The sequence below is a fragment of the Tachysurus vachellii genome, chromosome 19 (assembly GCF_030014155.1).
Source record: "Tachysurus vachellii isolate PV-2020 chromosome 19, HZAU_Pvac_v1, whole genome shotgun sequence".
NCBI lineage: Eukaryota > Metazoa > Chordata > Actinopteri > Siluriformes > Bagridae > Tachysurus > Tachysurus vachellii.
In genome coordinates, this window is record NC_083478.1 from 12138309 (window position 1) to 12162672 (window position 24364).

General features: G+C 35.8%; 1 protein-coding gene across 1 annotated transcript; it reads right to left on the reverse strand.

Moving 5' to 3' along the window:
* Window positions 1-603: 603 nt before the first annotated feature.
* oprl1 (opiate receptor-like 1) lies at window positions 604-23147 on the reverse strand. Its single transcript, XM_060893958.1, has 4 exons — window positions 22908-23147; window positions 22381-22602; window positions 3893-4245; window positions 604-2200 (listed from the first exon to the last, which is right to left on the reverse strand). Exons 2-4 carry the CDS (start codon window positions 22590-22592, stop codon window positions 1671-1673), a joined length of 1095 nt encoding a protein of 364 aa, XP_060749941.1. The 5' UTR covers window positions 22593-22602; window positions 22908-23147; the 3' UTR covers window positions 604-1670.
* Between the last annotated feature and the right edge of the window lie 1217 nt (window positions 23148-24364).

Genomic DNA, 24364 nt, shown 5'->3' on the forward strand with positions numbered 1-24364 from the left:
GCCCAATTATCACACTGCTGCCGGATATAATTTAAAATAAACTTTACAGTCTAGATTCAAGTTACTTTCATCAGGCACCTCTACTAAAGAAAAGTCTGGAAAGATCAATATATTATAATATAACTTTCCTTATGTAAATATTAACACTACTTTTTGACTTAAACCACCGTTGAAAAAGTCTCTCTGTCATATTCTAGTAGGAGAGTGAAGAATATTGCAATACATGGTGCACAACATTAAAATGCATCAAAACATTTAAATGTGGCACCATTTAAGTTTTTACCAAGGAACTGGTACGTATAGATGGATTGCTGTTACATCCCATGTTGCACAATTCCACACATCAACACATCATCAAAGATGTGGACAGTTGAACTGATTCATATTTAACAATGCTATGATTCTCTGTGTGATAAAAGATACCTTTTCCATTTTAAATACACTCCCACTTCATTTGCTTTTTCTCGTGTTTTTGTACTTGCTGAAAAAGTGGTAAAAAAAACACAACGGATTTATAAAAAAGTGTGACAGATGTTTGCAATACCATTTAATGTCATTTAATGCACATATACAGAAAAAATAGATAGTATTTGCAGTATTAAGCTCAGAATATAGTAACTGTTTAGACTCCATAGTGATAACGTACATGACAATTTCATCAGCATTTGTTTGTTCAACAATTTGCTTGATTAATAAATAATTCCAGAAGTAACTAAGTAAACCAATACATTTCAGCAAGTGAACAAATCATTACAACATTAAGTACAGCGTACATGAAAAAACTCTTACAGTGTCTTTTCTAGACTACTGTTCAGAGAACATTTCTTCCTTTTTATAACTTTTTTTGGCTTCTTTAAAAAGTCATTTGACATTCAGTGGTCATTGATGTAAACTGATGAGAAAGCTTACTTCTTGTTTCTGACTCACCATGACACGAGGTAGCGAACCAAGATGCTGGGTACACTCAAAACATTCAAGAATATCAGAGGTATGATTGACAGATGACAGTAAAAATACTAGGACTCATGCTAATTAACTTCATTGTATGCACCGATTAATATAACACTAAATGCACTATAATTTTTCCTTCTATACAAATTATGCTAGAGCATAATACTGCCAAAGATTTTTTTTCTTTTGTTGCAGGAAAAACAGGCTTTTCAACATAGCATTTTTAAATAAATATACAACTGACTTTAACAGAGAAGTCTCTGTTTTATGTTTTAAATGGAATGTGGTTAAATCTGAAGGTAACAAGTTTAAAAGCATGTGAGATAAGCTCCATCGATGTCACTCAGGCTTCGACTTGACTTTAAGACAGTTTATAATCTATTTAAGGCAAGTAGTCCCATTGAAATAAACACTAAATGCTGACAATACTCAAAAGCATCTCTTTTGTGTTACCAGCAAGTGACAGGGATTTCTTTTTAAAAATCAAGCAAAAAATGAAGATGTTAATATCTAATCTGCACAAGATTAAAAAGTGAGCCCCTTTGCCCCCAAGATTAGGTGTGTCATTATTTTGACCTCACCCTGGGTCCTTGTACTTTCCATTCCTCCATACCTAGACAGTGCTAGAGAACGGTGATCTGAGTGAGCTCTGAATTAGAGTGTCCTGTCCCTGGATTTGGTGGCTGTTCTGGGCTGACCAGGGGCAGCTCCACGCCTAGTCATGCAGCATTACTGTTTGCCTCTGTAGTTTTGCAGTTGTAAGCAACATCTCGTGCCACGCTGTGCATGCGGCCCGACTGCTGCTGCGCATGCAGGCTGAAAGGTGATGGTGGTTGGCAGAATTCACGGAAGCAGCGCTTAAAGTTCTCATCCAGAAAAGCATAGAGTACTGGATTTAGGCTGCTATTGACATAGCCAAGTGCAATGCAGAAGTGCATGAGCACCACAGTGTGCACACTGCCCAGGTTGACACCCAGTGACTGTGCAAGTGCCATAATCTGGATGGGTGTCCAACACACCACAAATGCTGCCACCACCACCAACACCATGCGCGTTATGCGCCGTAGGTTGCGATCCTTTTCCTTGGAACCAGACAAAATACGCACATTGCGCAGGCGCTTCACCATCAGGCTATAACACACACTAATAATGGCCACTGGAATTAGGAAGGAGAGCAGGAACACACATGTGCCGAACACTGGGTCCCAATAACTGCGAGGTTCTGGAAGGACCAAGATACACTCGATTCCTGCAGAAAGTAAGAAAAATAAATAAATATTTTTATTTGTACATAAACAATTAATAAATAAATAAATGCAAATAATTCTTTAAAAGGTTATGTTATGATAATGAAGTGTTTCAGAATATGACTAACAACATTATCAGTCAGAAAATATAATACATGTCAGACAGCCCATGAGCAGGCAGTCTAAGACTGAGAGTAGTCCAAATTTTTGTCAGTGCTGCTGAGTCAGAATATTTAAAGCTGAGGGAAAGAAGTTTAGCTTGTACACTATTTTAAGGCACTAGGATTACCTTAATTACTCTTACAAACTGAAACAACTACTGATACAATTCTGTCCAACACTGTCCATATTTGTAGTGACCTTATTTCACAGGAACAAATAATGGTTTCCTTATCCTTCATCTCATTCGTCTTTACATACCCTCCTACCCACAGCCACACCAACAGCTTCAGCACCAGAAAATGCTTCATGGAATAGGGCCAATTTTGATACCCTTACTAGACAGTAAGTATAAACAATGGATTTAGCTGGCTTACACATTGAACCCTGAAGGAACAAACCACTGGACTGAAGTTTCCCAATATTTAAGCTAGAATTCTCTTGAGAAGAATTAAGATAAATCTCTACCAGGGACTTGTTTCATTAAATATCTAGAATTAGATAAGATATTGATATTTTAAATCAGAATACAAAATGCATGTTATTAACAAATGCACCATTGAAAAGCAAAGAAGTAAAAGATGGAAAGTTTGTTACTTTTTTATAAAATATTTCAATGTGTTTATGTTCTAGTTTTATGGGCAAAACAATATTAACAAAACAAACAGCTATTGTCATTGTGTCAGAGGCATGACCAATTCCTTATTGTCTTTTGTCACCATTTAATGATTGAGCACCTTTTGTAAAAGAGCTTAAGTGCACAATGCCTAATGACCAAATCAATCATCATAATCCAAACATAGAATTGTAATGCTTTGTGAGGAAAAAAGTAATTTGGTAATTTGTAATGACTGGGTGGAAAACATGAAAAATTAAGGTTTAAATAAAATTTTTAGAAATTTATGTAAAAAAGGAGACAAAGATTTGGGTCATGCAATAAAGAGCAAACATTCAAGACTCATCAAACCATCCCTTCCAGAGAGAAAGCATTTACTTTACTCTGACTCCTGGCAAGAGAAAGTTCTAACATTGTTGGTTTTTAAAAAGTGTGATCTGGATAACAGAACAAACACTTTTTTCAGTAAGAAAATATGTAACAAACAAACTATTCTTTTCGAGCATTACAAATATACATATGTTTGCACATTTCAAGCATTCCAAGCTACTTTTAGGTATAGGTTCTGCTTATTATGCAGTCATTCTCAACTCTAATTTTAAATTCTATGTGCTCTAAACATACAATATAAGAATTGTTTAGAATTTTACTGTCTTCTGGCAATGAAATAGAGATAGAGGGATTAGAAAAGACAAAAAGTGATAAGCAGTGTTCCATTCATTATTCAGGCATGAAATAATATGCAGCACTGATTTTTAAACCTTAGCCTTGGCATGGCAGTTCCCTGACCTACTTGCATTAGAACATGTTTTTGACGGAGACGACAAAAGTCACTAGTTAAAGATGTTTGCCAAATGCTGTAAATGTAAATGTATTTCTACTAACAAAGGTTCATTTATACACAAGCACACACACTTACCATGGTCATCCTCAACATCTCCAAGCACCATGGCTGGCACCCCAATGGCAGAGGCCAATAGCCACACACATATGTTAACCACCTTGGCCTTGTGGGGTGTCCTCATATCCAGGGCTTTGACAGGATGACACACAGCCACATAACGGTCCATGCTCATTACAGTAAGGGTGAAGACACTAGTGAACATGTTGTAGTAGTCGATGGAAACCACTGCCTTGCACAAGGTATTGCCAAAGGGCCAGAAACCTAGAAACACATCTGTGCCCTGGAAAGGGAGTGTAGCCAGGACCAGTGCATCAGCCAAAGCCAGGTTAAAGATGTAGATATTGGTGGCTGTTTTCATCTTAGTGTACCTGATAGCCAAAGAGATTGAGAAAGAGAGTAAGGACAAGAAGTAGACAAGTTCCATTAATTTAGTGTGTCCAGCACACAAAAATATAAGCAGATATTTCAAGGCTCCTTGTTCTTTTTCAAGTAAATTATTTGTGTAAATGTTTGCATAATCCAAACAATTTTGACAAAATTTAGATTTTAAATTTCACGTATACTGTATTTTAAAGATCACATATACTGTATATATCATAACATATCTAAAATCACAACACTTAAAACTTCAAAAAAGTACAGACAGCTGGAAATATTAAATGCTGCTAAATGGTTAAAGAAAAGCAGAGTGGAAGATATTTTGACTCAATTCTATGCCATTAAAAATAGGGCAGCATTGCAGCAGATGAAATGTGAAATCTAGAAATAAAGGTAAGTGACAAGAAAATGGTGTGACATACTGTAAAGGAGAAAAAAGGTCGACACAGGACCAAAGTCAATTCAAGAGTCAAGAAGCTTTTATTGTCATTTCAACTATATATAGCTGTTGCAGTACATAGTGAAATGAGACAGCATTTCTCCAGGATCAGGGTGCTACATAAAACAAAGACAGGGCTAAGGAATGTAAGTAGTCTTTGCCACATACATTACAAGTGCAACTGTGCATCCTGGTGCAAACAGTGCAGGACAAGACAAACAAGACAGACAAGACAGTGCAGGACAAAAGACAGTGCAGGACACAAAGTTACAAGACAATAACTAAAAAATACAAAAAAATGACAAAAAAATGCAATACACAAAAGACAATAAACAGTAACAGAAACAGCGCCGACCGACCAGTGTACAGTATTTACTGTATGTGAATACTGAATGTTCAAACTATTTCGTGCAGGAACATTAAAATGAACAGTTTCTTAGCAGCAGGTCCTTGCGATAATATATAGAATTGTGCAAAAAACAGCAAATGACTGAAATATTGTACAGTATTATGACCCACATAATTATGTATTGAATTATGTAGGCTAAACACATCATACAAAAAGCCATTTTAACTGTAACGAGCACAAGCTAGCAAACACCAGAGGGACCCCTTGCTGGAATTCTAACCACGTCCGGTTTGCGGAAATGGACATCCAGTTTTTACTTCTGGGATTGTGAACATTTAAACCATGCTTGATCTGGAACCAGCCCCCCTGTGCTTGCACAAACTGCAGACTGCCTGACCTTGGAACACTGGAACCCATGCAGATCGAATGCACCTGGGTTCCCCTGGAGGAATGCTAACATCTTCAACAACAGCAGCTATTCTTCTTCTGTGGCAAACCCGGACACCACTGCTCCATCTGCCATGAGAAACCTGCTGTTCGTTCATCCAAAGTGAGCCTTCCTGCCTGTTCCTCGAGCTTACAGTTGCTTGTTCTAATACGTATAGTGATACTGTTCATCTTGTCTCAGTCATAATAGACTCTAGGGTGGCTTTCAACATTATCCACAAACACAACAATGAACTGACACTTAAAACTTCAGAAAACAAAGTATCATCAGCCTACCCATACAAGCCATTTGTTTATGCTCTCAATGTAATACTCTCACAAAGTGTGCATTTCTAATGACCCTGCTCATGGGGAGGGCTCTGGCTTGGGCTGCTGCTGTTTGGGATAATGACACACAAATACGGACCTCGTACAGTTCCTGTTATTGTTCCCAAGGACCCCTTCAACCTTCCTTTTTGCACTACATCAGTGGAAACTCCAAACAGCTTACGAACTGTGAACATTCCTGAGAAATACCAAGGACCTCAATGAGACCTTTCAGCAAGAAACATGAAGACCAACTACTCCTTTATCACCCATGGGACTGACGTCTTGAATCATAGCTTACATTAACTATATTCTAATTTACTCTGAGGACTACAATTCTCACGTTTCTCAGGTTCACCTACTGTAGTATTGAAACACCTCCTACAGCATAAACTCTTTGCCAAGGGTGAGAAATGCCAGTTCCACCAACACAACATAAACTTCCTAGGATACGTGATAAGCAGTCGGGTGTAGAAATGGATTCAACTACTGTACTGTACTAAAGTACTGGCCGTGGCAGACTGGCCTAACCCTTCCACAACTGAGGTACTTCGGTTTCCTCCCCCGGTCCAAAGACATGCATGGTACTTTGATTGGCATCTCTGGAAAAATTGTCCGTAGTGTGTGATTGCGTAAATGAATGAGAGTGTGTGTGGCCCTGCGATGGGTTGGCACTCCATCCAGGGTGTATCCTGCCTTGATGCCCGATGACGCCTGAGATAGGGACAGGCTTCCTGTATCCCGAGGTAGCTCGGATAAGCGGTAAAAAATGAGTGAGTGAGTGTCATCCTGACGTCCAGTTATCATCCCTAACGGGCAATCTAAACCAAGAGTTGGGCCGGTACTTATGAACATAATGTAGTCAGGAACAGAGATGGAGTGAGTTTCTACCATGGGAGGAGTACGTTCAAAACTCTCTCACTCGAACCTTCACCAGCCTCATGCCTTCCCAGTGCATTCTAGGCTATCAGCCTTATTTACTGGGTTCTGTAACAAGAGCACAAGCTAGCGGCTACCAGAGGGAAACCTTGTCGGAATTCTAACTACTTCTGGTTTATATTTCTGGGATTAGGAAAATTTAAACCACACTCACGCCACGATACAATGCAATGGTGACTACAGAATCACAAATGGCTTACTTCTGACAGTAATGACAGCAATAGATAAATTCCTCCAAAGTAACTTTACAATGTGACAGAAAATGTGTATTCCATTATTAAATGCTAAGGTTTTGATTGATTTTCATTAATGGGTGCCATATAAAATTTTATTTTGTAATGTAGCTAACATACCCCATTCCATGTAATAATGTTTAGGTTTAATATATAATTTGCATTAACCTTCATGTTGTCCCTGGGTATTTTTGACCCCACTGGAAGAATTTAATGTCATAACTTTGGTTTTCTTCCACATATTTGCCTGAAATTTACCAGGATTGTTCCAAATTATGAACTTTGCAAGATTAATTTTGTCTATTTTCGTTGAACTATGTGTTCAGAACAGTATATACTACAAGTTCGTGATCCTCTTGGGTCAATTTGACTCGGCCACATTTAGTGGGGCAATAGGTCACACTTTTGCCCTTTTCAGCGCAATGAACATACATACAGACACAAAAATGCACACGTAAAATGTCCACTAAAACACGCACCCAAAACACACACTCACACCCCACACACACACATATGCACACAAACACACACACAAATTGGGCATTGCATTTCATTAGGCCTCCAGAAAAAAAAGAGGAAAACATTTGTAAATATTTCACACTTTTGATATGCCTTAACCTAGCAGAGGGCAAAATATGATCTACCGAAATGATGCTACACACGCACGCACACACACACACACACACACACACACACACACACACACACACACACACACACACACACACACACACACACACACACAAGCATTGGGCATTGCAATTCATTAGGCCTCCAGAAAAAACAAAAGCTACTCATTTGTAAATATTTCACACTTGTCAGATGCATTTGTCCAGCCGGGGGCAAAATCTGATCTACCAAGAAGCTTCACACACACACACACACACACACACACACACACACACACACACACACACAGTCAAACACTGTTCAAAGCATTGGACATTGCATTACAGTTGGCCACTAGACAAAACAAAGGCTACATATTTTTAAACATTTCACACACACGCACACACACACACACACACACACACATTCATATTTCTATAAAGAAGTTCAAAAATAAAATACATGTGTTTTGTAAATCATATTTGTTTCCTCTCTCTTATTTATACATTTAGTTGCATCAGTAAGCTTTGGCCTAGAGATATGACATTCATCAGTCAGTGGTTATCCAAAATAATATTTAATAATTTCTGCTTATTTTACTCAAAACATGGCATAATTTTATAAGGTTTATCGTTCATAAATTAAGTGTAATAAAAAAAACATAAGGAGTGTAAAAGAAGTTTTATTCACATGAAATTATGCCATGTTTTTGAGTGTGTGTGTGTGTAGCCTGTTGTTGGTTGATCAGATGACATCAGGTGGGTAAAATACATATTACAAGTGTAAAATAGATATTACACACAGAATGGTGATAATTGTAAAATTTTTGATTTATAAGCATTCAAGTCAATTTGGCCTGGAAAAAACAGGTTTTATTATTTGCTGACATCAAAAATGGTCAAAATGGTTTCAAAACAATCTCCTGCCCTTGAAATATACCAGCCTGTAATTGTGCATCAACTTTTGTGCCTCTATAGTGAAAATAATAAAAAATTTCTGTTTTTTAACAGAAAAAATTTTTTAACTACAAAATTAGGCATTTTTGCATATTAATGAGGTTTATTATACCAAATAGGACAAATATTTTTACAAAATATATGTTAATATGTTGGAAACAAGTTAGACTAAAAAGGTAAAAAAAAAAAAGGCTATCATATATAGTTCATTTTTTATAAGCAGTCAAAACAGACAAGGTCAAGTTGACTCTGCGCTCCTAATTTGTATAGGAGGACAACACAAGGGTTAAATTTTAGTTCTTTCTGCATTTAGGCAAAAGATGTCAACGTTCTATGAGAAACTGGAAAATTTTTTAAGCTTTCATCAGTCAACTGACATTTAACATGATAAGTCTATTTCATAAACCAGTTGCCTGGAAAATCTGCTTTGATTTCCATGTAATTTCCTGGACTGACTCTATTTTGCACGTCTTTATGAGTTTGTGGAGTTCTACTGGCAGATAAAAGCTGAGGAATAACATTTTTATGAGCAACTTTTTATGACTATACGGTCATTCATGGGTTATTGTACTCATCCTCGCTCTTCTCTACTTTTCTGATCATCTGAATTTCACTCTTGGCTTCTTGGGGACTGTGTGAAAATGGAATTAAAAGGATATCATCAATCATAAATGACCATCATTTCAAACATAAAGCATCTTTTTGAAACAAAATTTGACAGACAGAAAATGTGGAGACGGAATTTGTGTATGTGTCTATGTCCCATATCATGGATTTCTAATGTGCAGTGTTACTCTATTAAAATTGTAACTTCTGTGGGGTCAGACAAAACAAGCTACCTTTGGCTCCCAAAGCATAAATTAACCTTGGATGTTTTATGACTATACGGTCATTCATGGGTTATTGTACTCATCCTCGCTCTTCTCTACTTTTCTGATCATCTGAATTTCACTCTTGGCTTCTTGGGGACTGTGTGAAAATGGAATTAAAAGGATATCATCAATCATAAATGACCATCATTTCAAACATAAAGCATCTTTTTGAAACAAAATTTGACAGACAGAAAATGTGGAGACGGAATTTGTGTATGTGTCTATGTCCCATATCATGGATTTCTAATGTGCAGTGTTACTCTATTAAAATTGTAACTTCTGTGGGGTCAGACAAAACAAGCTACCTTTGGCTCCCAAAGCATAAATTAACCTTGGATGCCCATGACAATGTCAACAGTTGTCTTTTCTTGGACCACTTTTTGAAGGTACTATCCACTGCATTCCCCACATGACCTGCTGTTTTAGAGATTTTTTGAATGTTATGGCTGATCGGTGTATTCTATAATGTATATTATTTAACCTTGATGAAACACGTTTCATTACAATAACTAATTACAGTCTATAATGATATACTGAATTTTATATAGTTACTAAAAATTATATAGTTGTATGGATAAGGTATATCCATAGGCCTACACATAATTCCTAAAATATAATACAGTAAGGTTGTCAACTAGATTGATGATTTATCCATCAAACAATATCAAATTAGAACAGCTCTATAAAAATATACAAAGATGGAGCATATATCTTATCATGCTACTACTTAAGAACAAACTTTTTTATGGATGGTTAGTAAATGTAAACAAAATACAGAATAACACCTACACAAAACACCTCTCTGTCTCTCTATGAAACATTTATTTCCAACATGCTTCATGGATATCTGCAGTCATGGTCTGAATGTGAGGGCAGGTCTCAGGTCATTAGCTGCTGCTAAAGAAGGAAAAAGAGGGGGAAGCTGATGAAAAAGGATGTGAGATTTGAATGATCTACTGGGGTTATAATAAAGAAGCAAGCTGTGCCCAGAGAAACCAAATAAGCAAAATAAGCAACAAAAAATAAGGAATCAATCTGGGTGAATTGTTTTAATCCAATTCATATCCCTAGTAGTGGAATCTGGTTGGTAGAATTCATTTACATTACAGTATTTCTATGTCAAAGTAACAAAGGCCCTGAACGTAGCAAATGTGGTTTTGAGGCAAACCAAATTTCTGATTGACTACATAAAACCATAACACAGATTTGTGTAATATTAATTATTTTATAAATAAAATCCACTTGTTTAAATCCTTCAACTACAGCCTATTGATACATTAGGTTTAAGATAATGTTAAGGTTTAATCTTTATGTTTTATGGCAAAGAGCTGCTAGGAAAGAAAATGTCATTATTACATTACTGAACCTTAATCAGCAGCCAGCTAACTGGCTAATAAGTGGTTGACTACAAGCAATGTCAAGACAGATTAGATTTTCCAATAAACAAAAGACAGGCACTTTTTTCATCATCATGGAACATAAACAAAATAAGACCTAAGATTGTCATGACAATCTGTGCAGGATCTATATGTAGATTGTGATTATATTCATGTTATATGTGTTTGTGTGATTACATAGATTTCCAGTCAGTTTATTTATTGCACAAACTGAATGAAAAACTGGCAGTGAAAAAAATATAGACAGCTACCATAGATTAAACTGCAATTTAATGTGTTTGTTTGTGTTGTGCATTGCAAAAAATGCTTCAGTGAGAAAATCATCCTTTCAACTAATGATAATAGAATTTCGCAACACTTGGTGAATATTCAAAAATAAATGTCTGAAGAAAGCAAAGTATACATGCAGACAGTGTGTGTATTGATGTATAGAACCATTTTTTTTTTTAATTAAAGATATATTGCAAAGACTGAAGGAGAGAAAGCAGGATTTTGGGGAGGACACTGTCTTTAAATCAGAAATTTGTGTATATCCACGCAAAAGCTTATAAGAATGAAAGATGTGTCTCCTGTTCCCTGTACCTGAACATTTGGGCCTAGTTTGTGGTCTTTTGTCTAAGTTTTGAGATTTATTTAAGTTGGAAATTTTGCTAGCAAACCAGGTTAATGATATTTGCTTCTAAGTGCACCTTTCACATAACAATAAAAAGAGATCTGTAGTATCTGTATGACTTTGCATGTTCTAGTTTCAAAGGGGTTAATCTCAAAATTCATAATATAGTAGTCTTGAAAGCCTCTTAAACAAATTTTTTCAAAATTTATGCCCACAAGCCACACATAAAACCCTTGGCATGGTTATCGCTATAAACACAAGGTTTTTGCTATATTGGAAATATGGAATTTCTCTACAAATGCAATTTCTGTCATCTTTTTCCAGCTATGTTTTGTGGGAGCTTTAAAGCCCAAGACTCCAGAATTTTACCACCAGCTCCTGTAGCAAAAAAAACAATTTAACACTTTACTGTGTTATTTATACAGGAGTATGAAGAGGTATTGGAGCGTTCAATGACTATATGATCAACTGTGCAGGCCTAAATGAAAAAAGGCATATATGTTTATGTAGACTGTAAACAATGGATGTTTATAAATACTACATTTTCTAAATTGCTCTGCTTATCCGAAGAGATGTTCTTTTAAACCTCCTTTTTAAATGAGTGATTGTATGGGCTTTAGTTTCCAATTGGTGCAAAATATTTGTGAGCATCACTTCAGGAATTATTCTATGTCAAATATTGTTTCAAAAGAAATCTATGGGGGCCAAGGTCTCCTGGTAAATTGTAACCCTAGTGGTCAGTTCTTGCCAAGAAACATTAAACCCTTAAAAACCCATACATGAACATACTTATCAGGTTTTGTGAAGATAGCTCAATGCTAAATGCAAACACTTGGCTCAGGACAATAGGAGGCAAAATAACAGCCAACAGTAACATCAGCAGTAGCTAGAGAAAGACAGGATGAAACAAAGGAGCTTAAATAGGATGAATAATGACATAACACAAAACAGATGAGCATGCTAATGAGGGGAAATGGAAAACAGAAGAAGATATTCAGACATATGTACAGGGCTGCCCTCTGGAAGCCTGGGTGGGAAATGGCTGGTCTCCAAAAGGAAAGCAAGCCATAACACTAATCATAACATTATTGATTAAGCCATACAGTAGATGCTTATAGTTCTTAAAAACAGCTAGTTTGACTCAAACCCAACCTCCTATAGTACAACTACTTATACAACCTTAGAAACCTGCCGAAGCTTTTATTGGTAGAAATGGATTATTATGGGTAAACAGATTATGAGGACATCTTTTTTCCACATGTCACTAATGGAAGTATAATTAGGGATCTAAGCACCTTCAGCTACAGTACCTAACAAAACTTGACTAGTCCTAGGATTTGTGCCCCGATTTCACAAGTATGCTGTTAAATTACTCAACAGAGTGTGGGGAAAAAAAACGGTCCAAACCAAGCATATATCTTCGAAAATAAAGTGTTATTTATTTATTTATTTATTTATTTATTTATACTTAACATAATTCTATTTCTGAACCTATATAAACTGGCCTTTTGTATCATTTAGCCAACAAATTTAGTTAGTCTTCTAAATTATTCTTCACTGTTTCTCAATTATTGTCAAAACAAACCATTGTAAACAATATAGTTGTCACATATCAATCAATTCTGAGAGGTGCAGCTAGTTTACTGAAATTAACTTGTAATTTATGATTTGTCCCATGGATTTGAACCAAACTGGGAATATGTGCTTGCGATCATTGTCTTGGTGTATGACCAATTTTCTCTTGCGATTTAGTTCATGGACAAATTTCCTGACATTTTCCTTTAGAATTCACTGATATAATACTGAATTAATGGTTCCATCAATGATGGAAAATCATCCTGCAGCAATAGAGGCCCAGACCATTATACTACCACCATCATGTTTCACAAATGGTATAAGATTCTTATGCTACAGTGTAATGTTTTCCTTTCACCAAACAAAGCAATTCTCATTTAAACCAGAAATTTGGAAGATTCTAAAGGATTCACACACTTTCAAATGCCACTGTAAATAAATGCACATCTCGATATCAAAAGGCAATACCACACTTTTTTTTGGAGCAATATAGGTTAGATGATGCCACAGCTTAAGCAGATATTAGATATTACACATCCTTTCAGCACAAAGCAATATGCAATGGCAACAACAAGCAAATAGAAAGAAATTGGCTTGTACCCAAACAACATACAGTGTATAAAAAAATCTAATTCAAATAGCAGGTTTTGCTACTGTAAAAAATTAAACAAAAACATCATGTCAGATCTATTTCCACATTTAATGTAATATAGCAAGCAGTCTCACATCTGAACACATCTTGAGTAATTTTATTCAACTCTTTATTACAAAAATACATGCTGTCTTGTTCTTGTGCCAAACATATATTTTAGAATTATGCCTAAAATGTTCTACTTTGGTCTCCTCAAACCATTCTTTCTAAAAGAGGTTTTGATTTAGAAACCGTACCCCATAGCCCAGACATATGAGCATTGCAAGAGATTGTTGTCATAAAATGAAAATAAATGTTTCATCACATTTTAGTTGATGAATAACATTTAAAAAATATATTTTAAAATAAAAGGCAAAATGTTTTTTCTGAGTTGCTCAAAAGAAAAATATGTGACCATCAGCAAATCATGCATTTGAATCCCAACTGAGAATAATTGGACTTGATTTGGGGTCAGTATGTAGGACATCCTTATGTGCTGCCTTGTCAATTAGAGTAAATCTACACATGCTTTGGGCTGCACATTGTCACATGCCTTGGAACAGTTTGAAAACATGTTATCGTATTGCTGCAGATATTAAAGCATGCACAAAACTTGAGCATCAATTGAGCAAATACTCTGTAAAAAACACTGGGGTAGGTTGTTGCAGTTTCACATGATGCAAAATTGATTATTTTTTATATCAGCATGTCCTGAATTGTTCCATTTTTCTTATACCACATATATTTGCATTTGTTTATTAAATAAAAACAACTTACTTTTTAACATTTTATAGTTAATGTTATGCAACATCCATGACAGGGAATCATTACCCTCAATATCCTGTCTTTTTATTTTTCACAGAAAAATAGGGGGCTTTTTCCTTCAGTATCCTATTCCTATTCCTTCAATAAAGCTGTCTCTGGTGACAAATTTACTGTCGATTTCAAATCACTGAAACACTTCTGTAAATGTTAGTTCAATTTAATTTGTTTATTATTGACCCTAGATTATTCAGTATCTTACAAATAAGGACAGAAATAAAGACATATGGACTACACTTAACAGAAAACCACACTGCTCACCTGCTCCATATCACAGGACTATTAAGCACATATGAACATGTTCCCTATTTTCCATATTCAAACTTTATAAAGAGACTTTCATTCCTTGCCTGTTTGCAAAATAAACACTCAGTTTTCAGTGTTAAGTGTGTCTGAACTCTAGCCTGTGTCTTGTATTTTGCCTTTGTCTAGCTAAGCATTTATTATTACCTTGACTTTATTTGGTATCCCCAACAGCTATAAACACCAGTTTCTCACACCAGTTTCTCACCAGTATTTTCTTGTTGTTAATTTACCTTGAAGTTAATAGGACAAAAAATGTGAAGTCTGCTATGTTACTAAGAAACCAGAAAGTGCAAAGTTTTTTGAAGTGATGATTCTTCTGTGGCAGAAAACTGACCAACTGGTATATATTTCTGACACACAAGAAACTTTCTATAAATGTTAAACAATGGTATTCTTTCCGAAAACATAAACATACCAGTTATTATATTTATTTAAATTCTGATTTGAATTACAGTGCACTATTGTCCAAACTGAAGTAGGAAATTAATCAACACCTTCTGACCAATCATATTCAAAAAGTCAAGAGTACTGTAGTGGTGTCAAAAAAGTGCACTAGTGGCACAAAATGTCCTTAAAATAACTAACTTTATTTAAAATAACTGCTATTCCCCAAAACAAAGCAAACAAAAACAAACAAACAAACAAAAAAAAACATACAATTATCCAAAATGTCTCTGCCCATATAAAAATAAAAATCTGTTTTAAATCTGTTTACAGAAATTGTATGAATAAAAGATGATTTTTGTATTCTGGGTATAGGAAAAGAGTCTGGAAGTTAGGTGACAGAAAAAAGAAAACATTTTCCCCTGAAAAAAAACAGCATACATTTGTACTACATGGGCTAGATGACAAACATCTGGTTTTTTTTTTGATGTGAGTAATATTACCTCCTGCAACTCTATAGCATTAGGAAAGAGCACAAACTTATCAGTGAACACAAAAATGTATGCTGGTCAGTTTAATTTTAAGACATACTGATAGCTCAATCTTGTCTGTAATTCATTTATCTTATAAGTTCTTCTGTCTTGCTTTGTGGTATCACAAGTTCAGAAAAGCTCAGATGAACACAACTGAGCACAGCTGCAGCTCCAATCAGCTACAAGCTTCATGAGGGGATGACTTTTAATTCTCCACCACCAGTGAGCAAAGAGATTGGGTGGTAGTGGGTGGCAAGAGGACTTGTAAGCAAAGATTATGGAAAGCTTTGTTCTCTGTGTTTTGTTAGGTACAAAAATAACCATCATAAAAAGGGGATGCATTTTTTTACTACTGCTTCATTGCTTTCATACTTACATATGATACAAAAATTGTGAAATTTCTGGGAAGGGTTTAGATATATAAATAATAGAGGAATCACATGGAAAAAGCTAAATTTGTGGATAGAATCACCTTTGATGACGAGACAGTTAGACTGTATTTGTTGGTATCTATTAGATGAGATGTGCCAATATGGTTTTGTCTAGAGTGGCAGAATAGAATGTGGCTGCCATACGTCAGCCAAAGGATAGATTGGATAAACCGAAATATAACAAAGACAATGGGAAACTGCAAGATAATATATTACCCCTTAATTACATGTCCTATGCCTGCAATGATGCATATGTGAGGAGTTATACTCAAGTAGAAGCATGTAGAAAACTGCTTGAAAGTGGAAAATGTGAGTGCATTCATTCAATATTAATATTGGAAAAAAGTTTAATACAAAATCTCAAAAAATCATTTTAGTAGAACATGCAGTGTATATCATACAGATAAAGAGTACCAAATAAAAACCACCTTCCAACATTGATTTAACAGTTCTGTAATGTTTGAGGGCATTCATATATGCACAGCTTTCTTCAGATCCCACCAAAGGACTGGACTTTGACTTGGCCCAGTTTCAGTCCAGCCTAAGTTGATAGATTGCTGAGCTCACATTTGTCTCAAGAATATTCAAGTATAAAATAGCATTCATCATGGTCACAAGTCTGCATGTTACCCAGGTTTTGTTGATGAGAAACCAACCCAAATCATCACCTCTTCACCACTATGTTTAACAACTGATATGAGGTGTCTCTTGTGATATGCTGTTTTTTTTTTTGTTTGTTTGTTTTTTTGCCAAATAAGGCACTGGAGTAATAAATGATAGCCAAACCAAACTCCACCTCTCTATTCATTAGACCAAAGGATATTTTTGACCAGCTTTGGTGTTTGAATAATTTGACCTGCTATATTCAATTAAAAGAGAAGGGTTTTTTCCCAAGAAACCCCTCAATTCAAACCATATATGTCTTTTTTCTGATTGTGGTGCCCTGAACATAAACATTTTATGTGCTTACATTATGTAGCTTTAGGGTCATCTTTTCAGCTCTAAGTGGCCTGACTTTGGACTGAATTTCCTAGGATGCTCATTCCTGCAATGTTTGGCAGCTCTCTTTAATGCTATTCATTTGTAAACAATCCTTTTCACTGTAGAGTTGTGAATTTCAAACTGTTTGAAGAAGGCCTTATTTAAGTGCAAATGCTTAAATGCTTATATAGAGATAATCACACTTCCAGATGATTTACTTATCTTGCACATTTAAGTAGTAACACCTGGCTGCTAATTGCACTCTTAATAAATCCCACCTGGTTTCTGAGTTTTGGTTTACTTTTTGGGGAAAAAATGGACCACAGAATTGCTCTTTAGGCCTTGTATACATATTAAAAACAGATATCCAACATTGTCTTGTAAGTAGAGTCTAATGCATATTTTATTTTGAATAATGAATTGGGTGCTAAAAAAAAGTCATTTTAAGAATGGCCTTGAAGTGCATTCTGTATGATTTGAAGAACACGGTGACACTAGGAAGATGTCATTTACTATTACTTATGCCATTTGGTATCTGCACATAAACAGCTGTGAACACCAAATACAATGCTTGAATGACCCACACTTTATGCATGGACACACACGCACACACACACAAACAGCCATCAAAGAGCAAGAACTGAACATTATATGACTGTGCACTGGGTCCAGTGAATGGCAAGGGGAAATTATCCTTGCAGACATAAATCTGCAGCCCCGTAAAATGCCATCTGAGGGTTCATTAGTGCAAATGGTTGTGATATCCTGGTGAGAGCAGCAGCCCTATGAGCACTTGTACAGCAGGCATTTATAGATGCAACAGATGCACCATAACCATCTCTGGCAGAAAACTTCATAAATCCACAAACTTCATTGCAAACATAAAACCGTAAACAAATCTTGCCCTGAAGTCCAATAAAAGTTGTTTTACCAAGCTGTCAATTAGGGTTATATATAAGGTTAGTTAAAGACGATTCTGGTTAGTTAAAGACGATTCTGTTGCCAATGCCATTTTTCACTTAAGATGCTTATGGTGGACATGTTTTGTTTTCATTCTTTCAACTTTCTTTGTAGTGCAAGAACAGCCATCTGGCACATATTTTAACACAGGCACAGTTCTCTGTTGTGTCCAGTCAGAGCAGTGCAATACAAAACCAGACATGCTTCCAAAAAGAATTTGGCTAATTACATTCTGTATGATGTGGTTAAAATTGCAGATACTTTAGTTGGTTTAAAACAACTGCTAAGATCATATAACCCAATAAAACACTTAGTATGAAACCAGAATTAATACAAATACTAATACAGTGTTAGATTAATAACAACAGTGACCTTATTGATTTTGATATAATAACTACTAAAAATTATTGTATTGTAACAAAAACATGTCATTTAATTTCAGTGGGTTTTAATTCGTTTGACAGAATGTCCTCCCTAAAAAAAATGTGTAAAGACAGTTAAAACACAGAAAAGGCTTAATAATCTCTGGCTGACACCACTTTTCTTTAGAAAACATTAATGCAATGTACCCATTAACGTTTGCTAATGTAGTAGAACTATTAGTAACTGCTCACATTGCAAAGTCAGTCCATAACACATATGTACTATGCTCTATCAATATTATGCAACCACTGACACCAGTGCTCCACAGTCAACGTACAGACACCACCTCACCCCCACCCCTGCCTGCCACGTAATTGGCAGCAGGCAGTCTGATAACGGAGGAATCACCGGATGAGCAGAACAAAGCATCATGTTTATAAGAGGCAAGACTGTGATCAAAGTTAGGCCACAATAAGTAAGTGCTCTCATCACGCATGTTACAAAAGAAATATGTTCTTTTTTTAGTCACAAATTCAAAAAAGCAAACCACTTTGCATTATTTTATCAATTCAAGCCAATTTTTCAACAAAACATTATCATAAAAATTATATGCAGAACACAATAAAGAATCATAAATATGCATTCACTGTGTTTGTAATAATCAGGATAAGCATGCAAAGCCTTCAGAGGTCTTCAGGAGTCCATGACTTAATGGCCAAAGCTATTTTGATATTTTGAAAATTTTACACAATATTAAGCAAGTGGTTTTAAAGTTTGCTGATCAGTATGTGTTCCCCACTTTTTATGCGAGAAAACTACAAATGACAGCTGTTCCATGATCAGGTATGGGTTTGTTCTCTCATTATTTCACTTACAAGTAAGCAGATAAAAAGTCTAGAGATAGTTGTCGTATTTTCATTTAGTATCAGCTGATGTTAAGCAAGTTATTATTAGGCTAAAAAAGTCAACACAAACCCATCAGAGAGATGGTATAAAACATTATGTTTTGCCAACTTAACTATGAGGAAAATTCTTATTAAGAAAGAATGCATTGGTACTCCAAAAGCCCAGGACGTATGGGGGGTGACAGAAGTATTATTTCCCTGCTAAAGACAAGCACCTTCACAACAGTTGGCAAGATCAAGAACACCCTCCAGGATGCAGGCACATCTGCCATCATGTCAACAATCAAGTGATAGATTATAAATATTGTAAAGAGAGTTTTTAAAGAGAGTAAATACAGAATACAGATCGAATAATTAATTATTCACAAGAGTATATACAAAGTATTTTTCACAAGATGTAAACCAGTGTTAAGCCTCAAAAACAGTAAGAACAGATTAGTCAAAAGCAGTTACTCAAGTAAAAAAAAATGCACCATTACGGAATCAGAAAAAGATGGAAAAAGATCAATTGTAACAGAATGAATGTAAGAAAAATGGGTTGGACATGCTCATGACTTAAAAGTTCCACTTCATCTAATGGCATGGCTATGCATGGCTGACAATGAAACTGGTTTCCTTGTATTTATTGATGATTTGAAAAAACAGGAGGGTAAAATCTGAAGTATGACTATATTATCTGCTCCGATTTAACCAAATGCTCCAAACCCCTTGGACACTGTCAGGACTCAGGCACTGACTTTGGCCACGTGCTTTTGTTTATGTTTTGTGTCACATGTCTGCCCCGCCCTTGTCTCTTCCTCCCCGCCTCTGCACACCTGTTGCTCATGTGTCTAATTGTTGTGATTAGTATTTAGTTGAGCCACGTTGCCTTAAGCAGCGCGGAATCCTCTGTTGTCTTCTGTTGTCGTTGTTCGAGTCGTGTCTGGTTTTGTCTTTGTCCTTGTTTTGTGTTTTTATTTAATAAATCCTGTTTTTTATGCTATCCTGCATTTGGGTCTGTTTTATCCCCGCGTCCCTGACAGACACAGTGCAGTTGGATGACCTGAGGCATACTTCGAAAGTAACCCAAGAATTCAACATGGCAAGGAAGTGGAATGTTCTGCAATGGAAAGTAAAGCACCTGAACTGAATCCAACTGAACATGCATTAAACTTGCTAAAGGCAAACCTGAAGGCAAAATGCCCCAAGAACAAGGAGGAAAGCAGGAACTCAAGACAACTGCAGTAAAGGCTTGGCTTTGCAGAGCATCACCAGGGAAGAAATACAGTGTCTGGTAATGTTTATGGGTTTCAAGCTGCAGACTTTCCACTGGTGTCCCACAAGGCTTAGTATCATTATTTTATTTCAAGTCCATTATACTGTATGAAAGAAAGCTGAAACAACAACAATTGTCAGTATCCAAATATTTATGAATCTGATTGTATGTTCGTAGAATCTAACTTCCCAATTAATAGATGAGAATCTTATGATAATTCTTTTATACATTTTCATTTGTGCTAATTATTATCCCGGTATTTTCCTCCTACCTCCATCATCATCATCATCATCATCATCATCACCATCAATATTTTTAAGCAGGAAAAGTACTTTTGGTGATATATTACATCAATGTTACCTTAAGTGACAACAATTAATGCATTAGTTAACAAGGGATATTACAAAACAATAGGGAATCCATTAGAAGTCAATTAGTAAGCAAAGTACATTACCCAATGCATAGAAATCTAAAATGCTTCAAAATGCCCTTAATCTGACTGCAACATATTCATTACAAAATAATTGTTATTTACCGAAAGAAGTATCCATTAATTCAGTTCATAATGTATAAACATGCTATGTCAACAACTGTAAGAGACATAATTACACACAAATGAGCATTTCAATTAATACAACTGTTAGTGAAAATGAATTAGTGATTAACCCCTAATTTCAAAATGAAGCAAAATATACTTGTATGTATAGAAAATTCTCAAACATATGCTTCATCAATGAATGGTATTGTACAGTGACCTCATATAGTTCAACTTTGTTTACAAGCAATCGCTATAGCTTAAATGTGGAAAAAACAATGCAAACTAGTTGTAAAATATACAGATTGACCTACTATATAGATTTTGTTTACTAGCAAGTATGCAATTTACAGTTAAAACCAAAACCTTGCAATGGAATGTTAACTCGTGCATTTACACATGTCAAATATTATGACTGCAGCAGCTCTGTTTCAGAGACTTAACTGTGATGTCATAATAAAACCATATGTAAATGTTTTCTGAGTACTTCACAAAAGTCCATTTTGTTCAATTAGAAAATGTGGTGACCTTATACAAATATTTATTTTCATATCTACATGCATAAAGTATTTATTTATTTATTTATTTATTTATTTATTATATTGTTTATTGCATATAACAACCAGTCAATTTTTGGAGGTACAACAAATATATGCCACAAATAAACATGGAAAGAGGGTTAGGGTTAACAAAGAACCACATAAGACAAGTTTAATGAATACGTACAAAAAGACCAACGCCTGAAAAACCACAAATTTCAAGGCAGGATGAAGAGGTTGCAGCCTTCAACAAAACAGACAAATGTTGTGTGGGTGGGGGTGAGGGGGAATTGGGCTGTTTGCTGATGAATCATTCATAATTTTTTGATAACCACTCAGATGAATCAACTAATTGTTAATCTTGCACTACATAACTGTAAACATGGCCATATAGGGTGTGTAGCCATGTTTTATTGGAAAAAAAAAAAAAATATATATATATATATATATATATATATATATATATATATATATATATATATATATATATATATATATGCGAAATACATATTCTTCAATTGCTTCACCAGCTTGGCCTGTGTTTTGGTAGCTGGTCAGCCCAAGCTGGATGTCTTTTCTCAGCAGGGTTAGTATCTGTGGCTTATACATCAAATCCAACAAAATGATTTCCTTGCTCGAATTCACATTAAGTTTCCTTTGCATCATTTTAACAACTGTTTTTCAGTCAACTGTTTTCGTTCCAAACAAGTATTAATTAGTCATGTGGATAGACAAACCGGCTTACCTGATAATGACATACATCACTAAGCAGTTCCCCACAAGTCCCACCGTGCACACGATCATGTAGACCAGTGCGATGGTGATCCTCACGCTGCGCGGAAACAGGTCGTCGTCCGTTTCGTTGAAGTCACTGAAGTTGTTTTGGAACAGCGACTCATTATAAAGGGTAATATGCCTTGGATCCTCAAAGCCCAAAGACTCGTTTATGGAATCCATTTGTGGAAGCCTGTGGGTTAAGAGTGAAACAAGCGGGCTTTGAGACAGTCCTTACCGTGTATAACGTTTGCTTTTATCCGAATAAAATAACTCGTTCAACAAGCAGCCTGCTAAATTTGTCTATTTGTCGGTTTCTAAAAGGCGTCAATAGCGCAACAAAACAGTACAGCTATACATGAGCATGCAAATACATTGCAATTCAAATGCTTGGAACCAAATGTCCACGTTACAGCATTACAAAGAATCATTTCTGATCTCTTTCCAGAGGAATGTCAGAAAGCTGCAGTAAGACCTTTTTTATAACACGTTACATACCGTGAAGCAGGAAGAATTTGTTAAATCTGTAGGATCTCCTGGAGACGATATGTACAAATACGTATGTTCATTACGGATGCATCTGAATCCAAGAAGGGATGGTTAAATGGCTAAATGCATCTGATATCAATCTCTTGCGGTTTTCAGAGGCTTGTAATTTAGCGGAAAGCAATTCCGAGATTACTGCATACGGCTCAAGGATGGGAGCAGCGGTGTGGGTATTTTTTTACCCTCTTTCGCGCGAAATGCAACGAGTACCAAGGGGAAGGGGAGGTGCAGTAATGGGTTTTTGCTTCTTCTTGCGAATCTCCAGTGGCGCCTAGGATCTGCAGTCAGCATCTCTCTCTCTCTCTCTCTCTCTCTCTCTCTCTCTCTCTCTCTCTCACACACACACACACACACACACATACACACACACGTTTGTTTGTTTGTTTGTTTGTAAGAAAATTAGTTAATTTTTTCTTTAAAGCCATCATGCCTTTAAAATGCGTTTGAACCTGTAGTCACTTACAAAATGTCCGGACACTTAAATGAAAGAAAACAACGCGGACCTCATCTTTCTTTTAACCAACCTTGTGGCTGAAAAACAATACTTTGTGATTAAATCCTATATCTCATAGAATTTTGAAATTACATCTTTGCCATTGGCCCGGTAGAGACAACAAGAGCAGGATTCACTATTATATACTTGCGATATACAGCTGTTTCTAGTTGATCTGATCATTTCTTTTCAATGCTCGCTTATAATTCATACTCTACCTTCTTCATTTATATGTTGCCCCATACTAAAAATCTGCAGAGATGCTTCCTGATGGAGAATCTACAGGGGGTGCTCGTTCTCAGCTATTAAGGATAAGGCAACCAAAACACCAACACATTCCACAAGTCAGGGATTGTATATTCATCAGTGCTGTCTGAAGGGCCATGTAAGAGCCACTCACTATCTTTCCACTATTTTGGACTGAACATAAAGGATTCGCAGTGCAGGTGAGTCTGTGGTTAGTGTTTGAGTGTTTCTTTTAAAATTATAGGACCTGCTAGAGCCACCAACCTTTGCAAAAAGTGTCTGAAAACCCATTTGGAAAACTGTGTTATAGTCTGGAATGATTGTATTTATCTGCCTCTTGTCAGCCTTCTGAAAAAAATAAAAAAATAAAAACACTTGTTGAATTTTTGGAGTGATCAAAATAAACACTCAAGAAAGCCAGCCTTTTTCGTACCCTTTTGTACTTTTTGTACTTTTCCGTACGCAGAAAAACAGGACTGCAGAGGCATTCGACCATTCTCATAAATGAATATGATCCAAATGTTTTGTATTTACTACTTTACAACAACTTTGCTTACAAGTAGATGAATGGCCAATCTCATGTAGCTAACAATGCTAATACTAAAGCTTTGATTTTCAGGAGACCACATTACAAAAGGAAATAAGTCAGTGATTTCACTTTTGTGTGTTT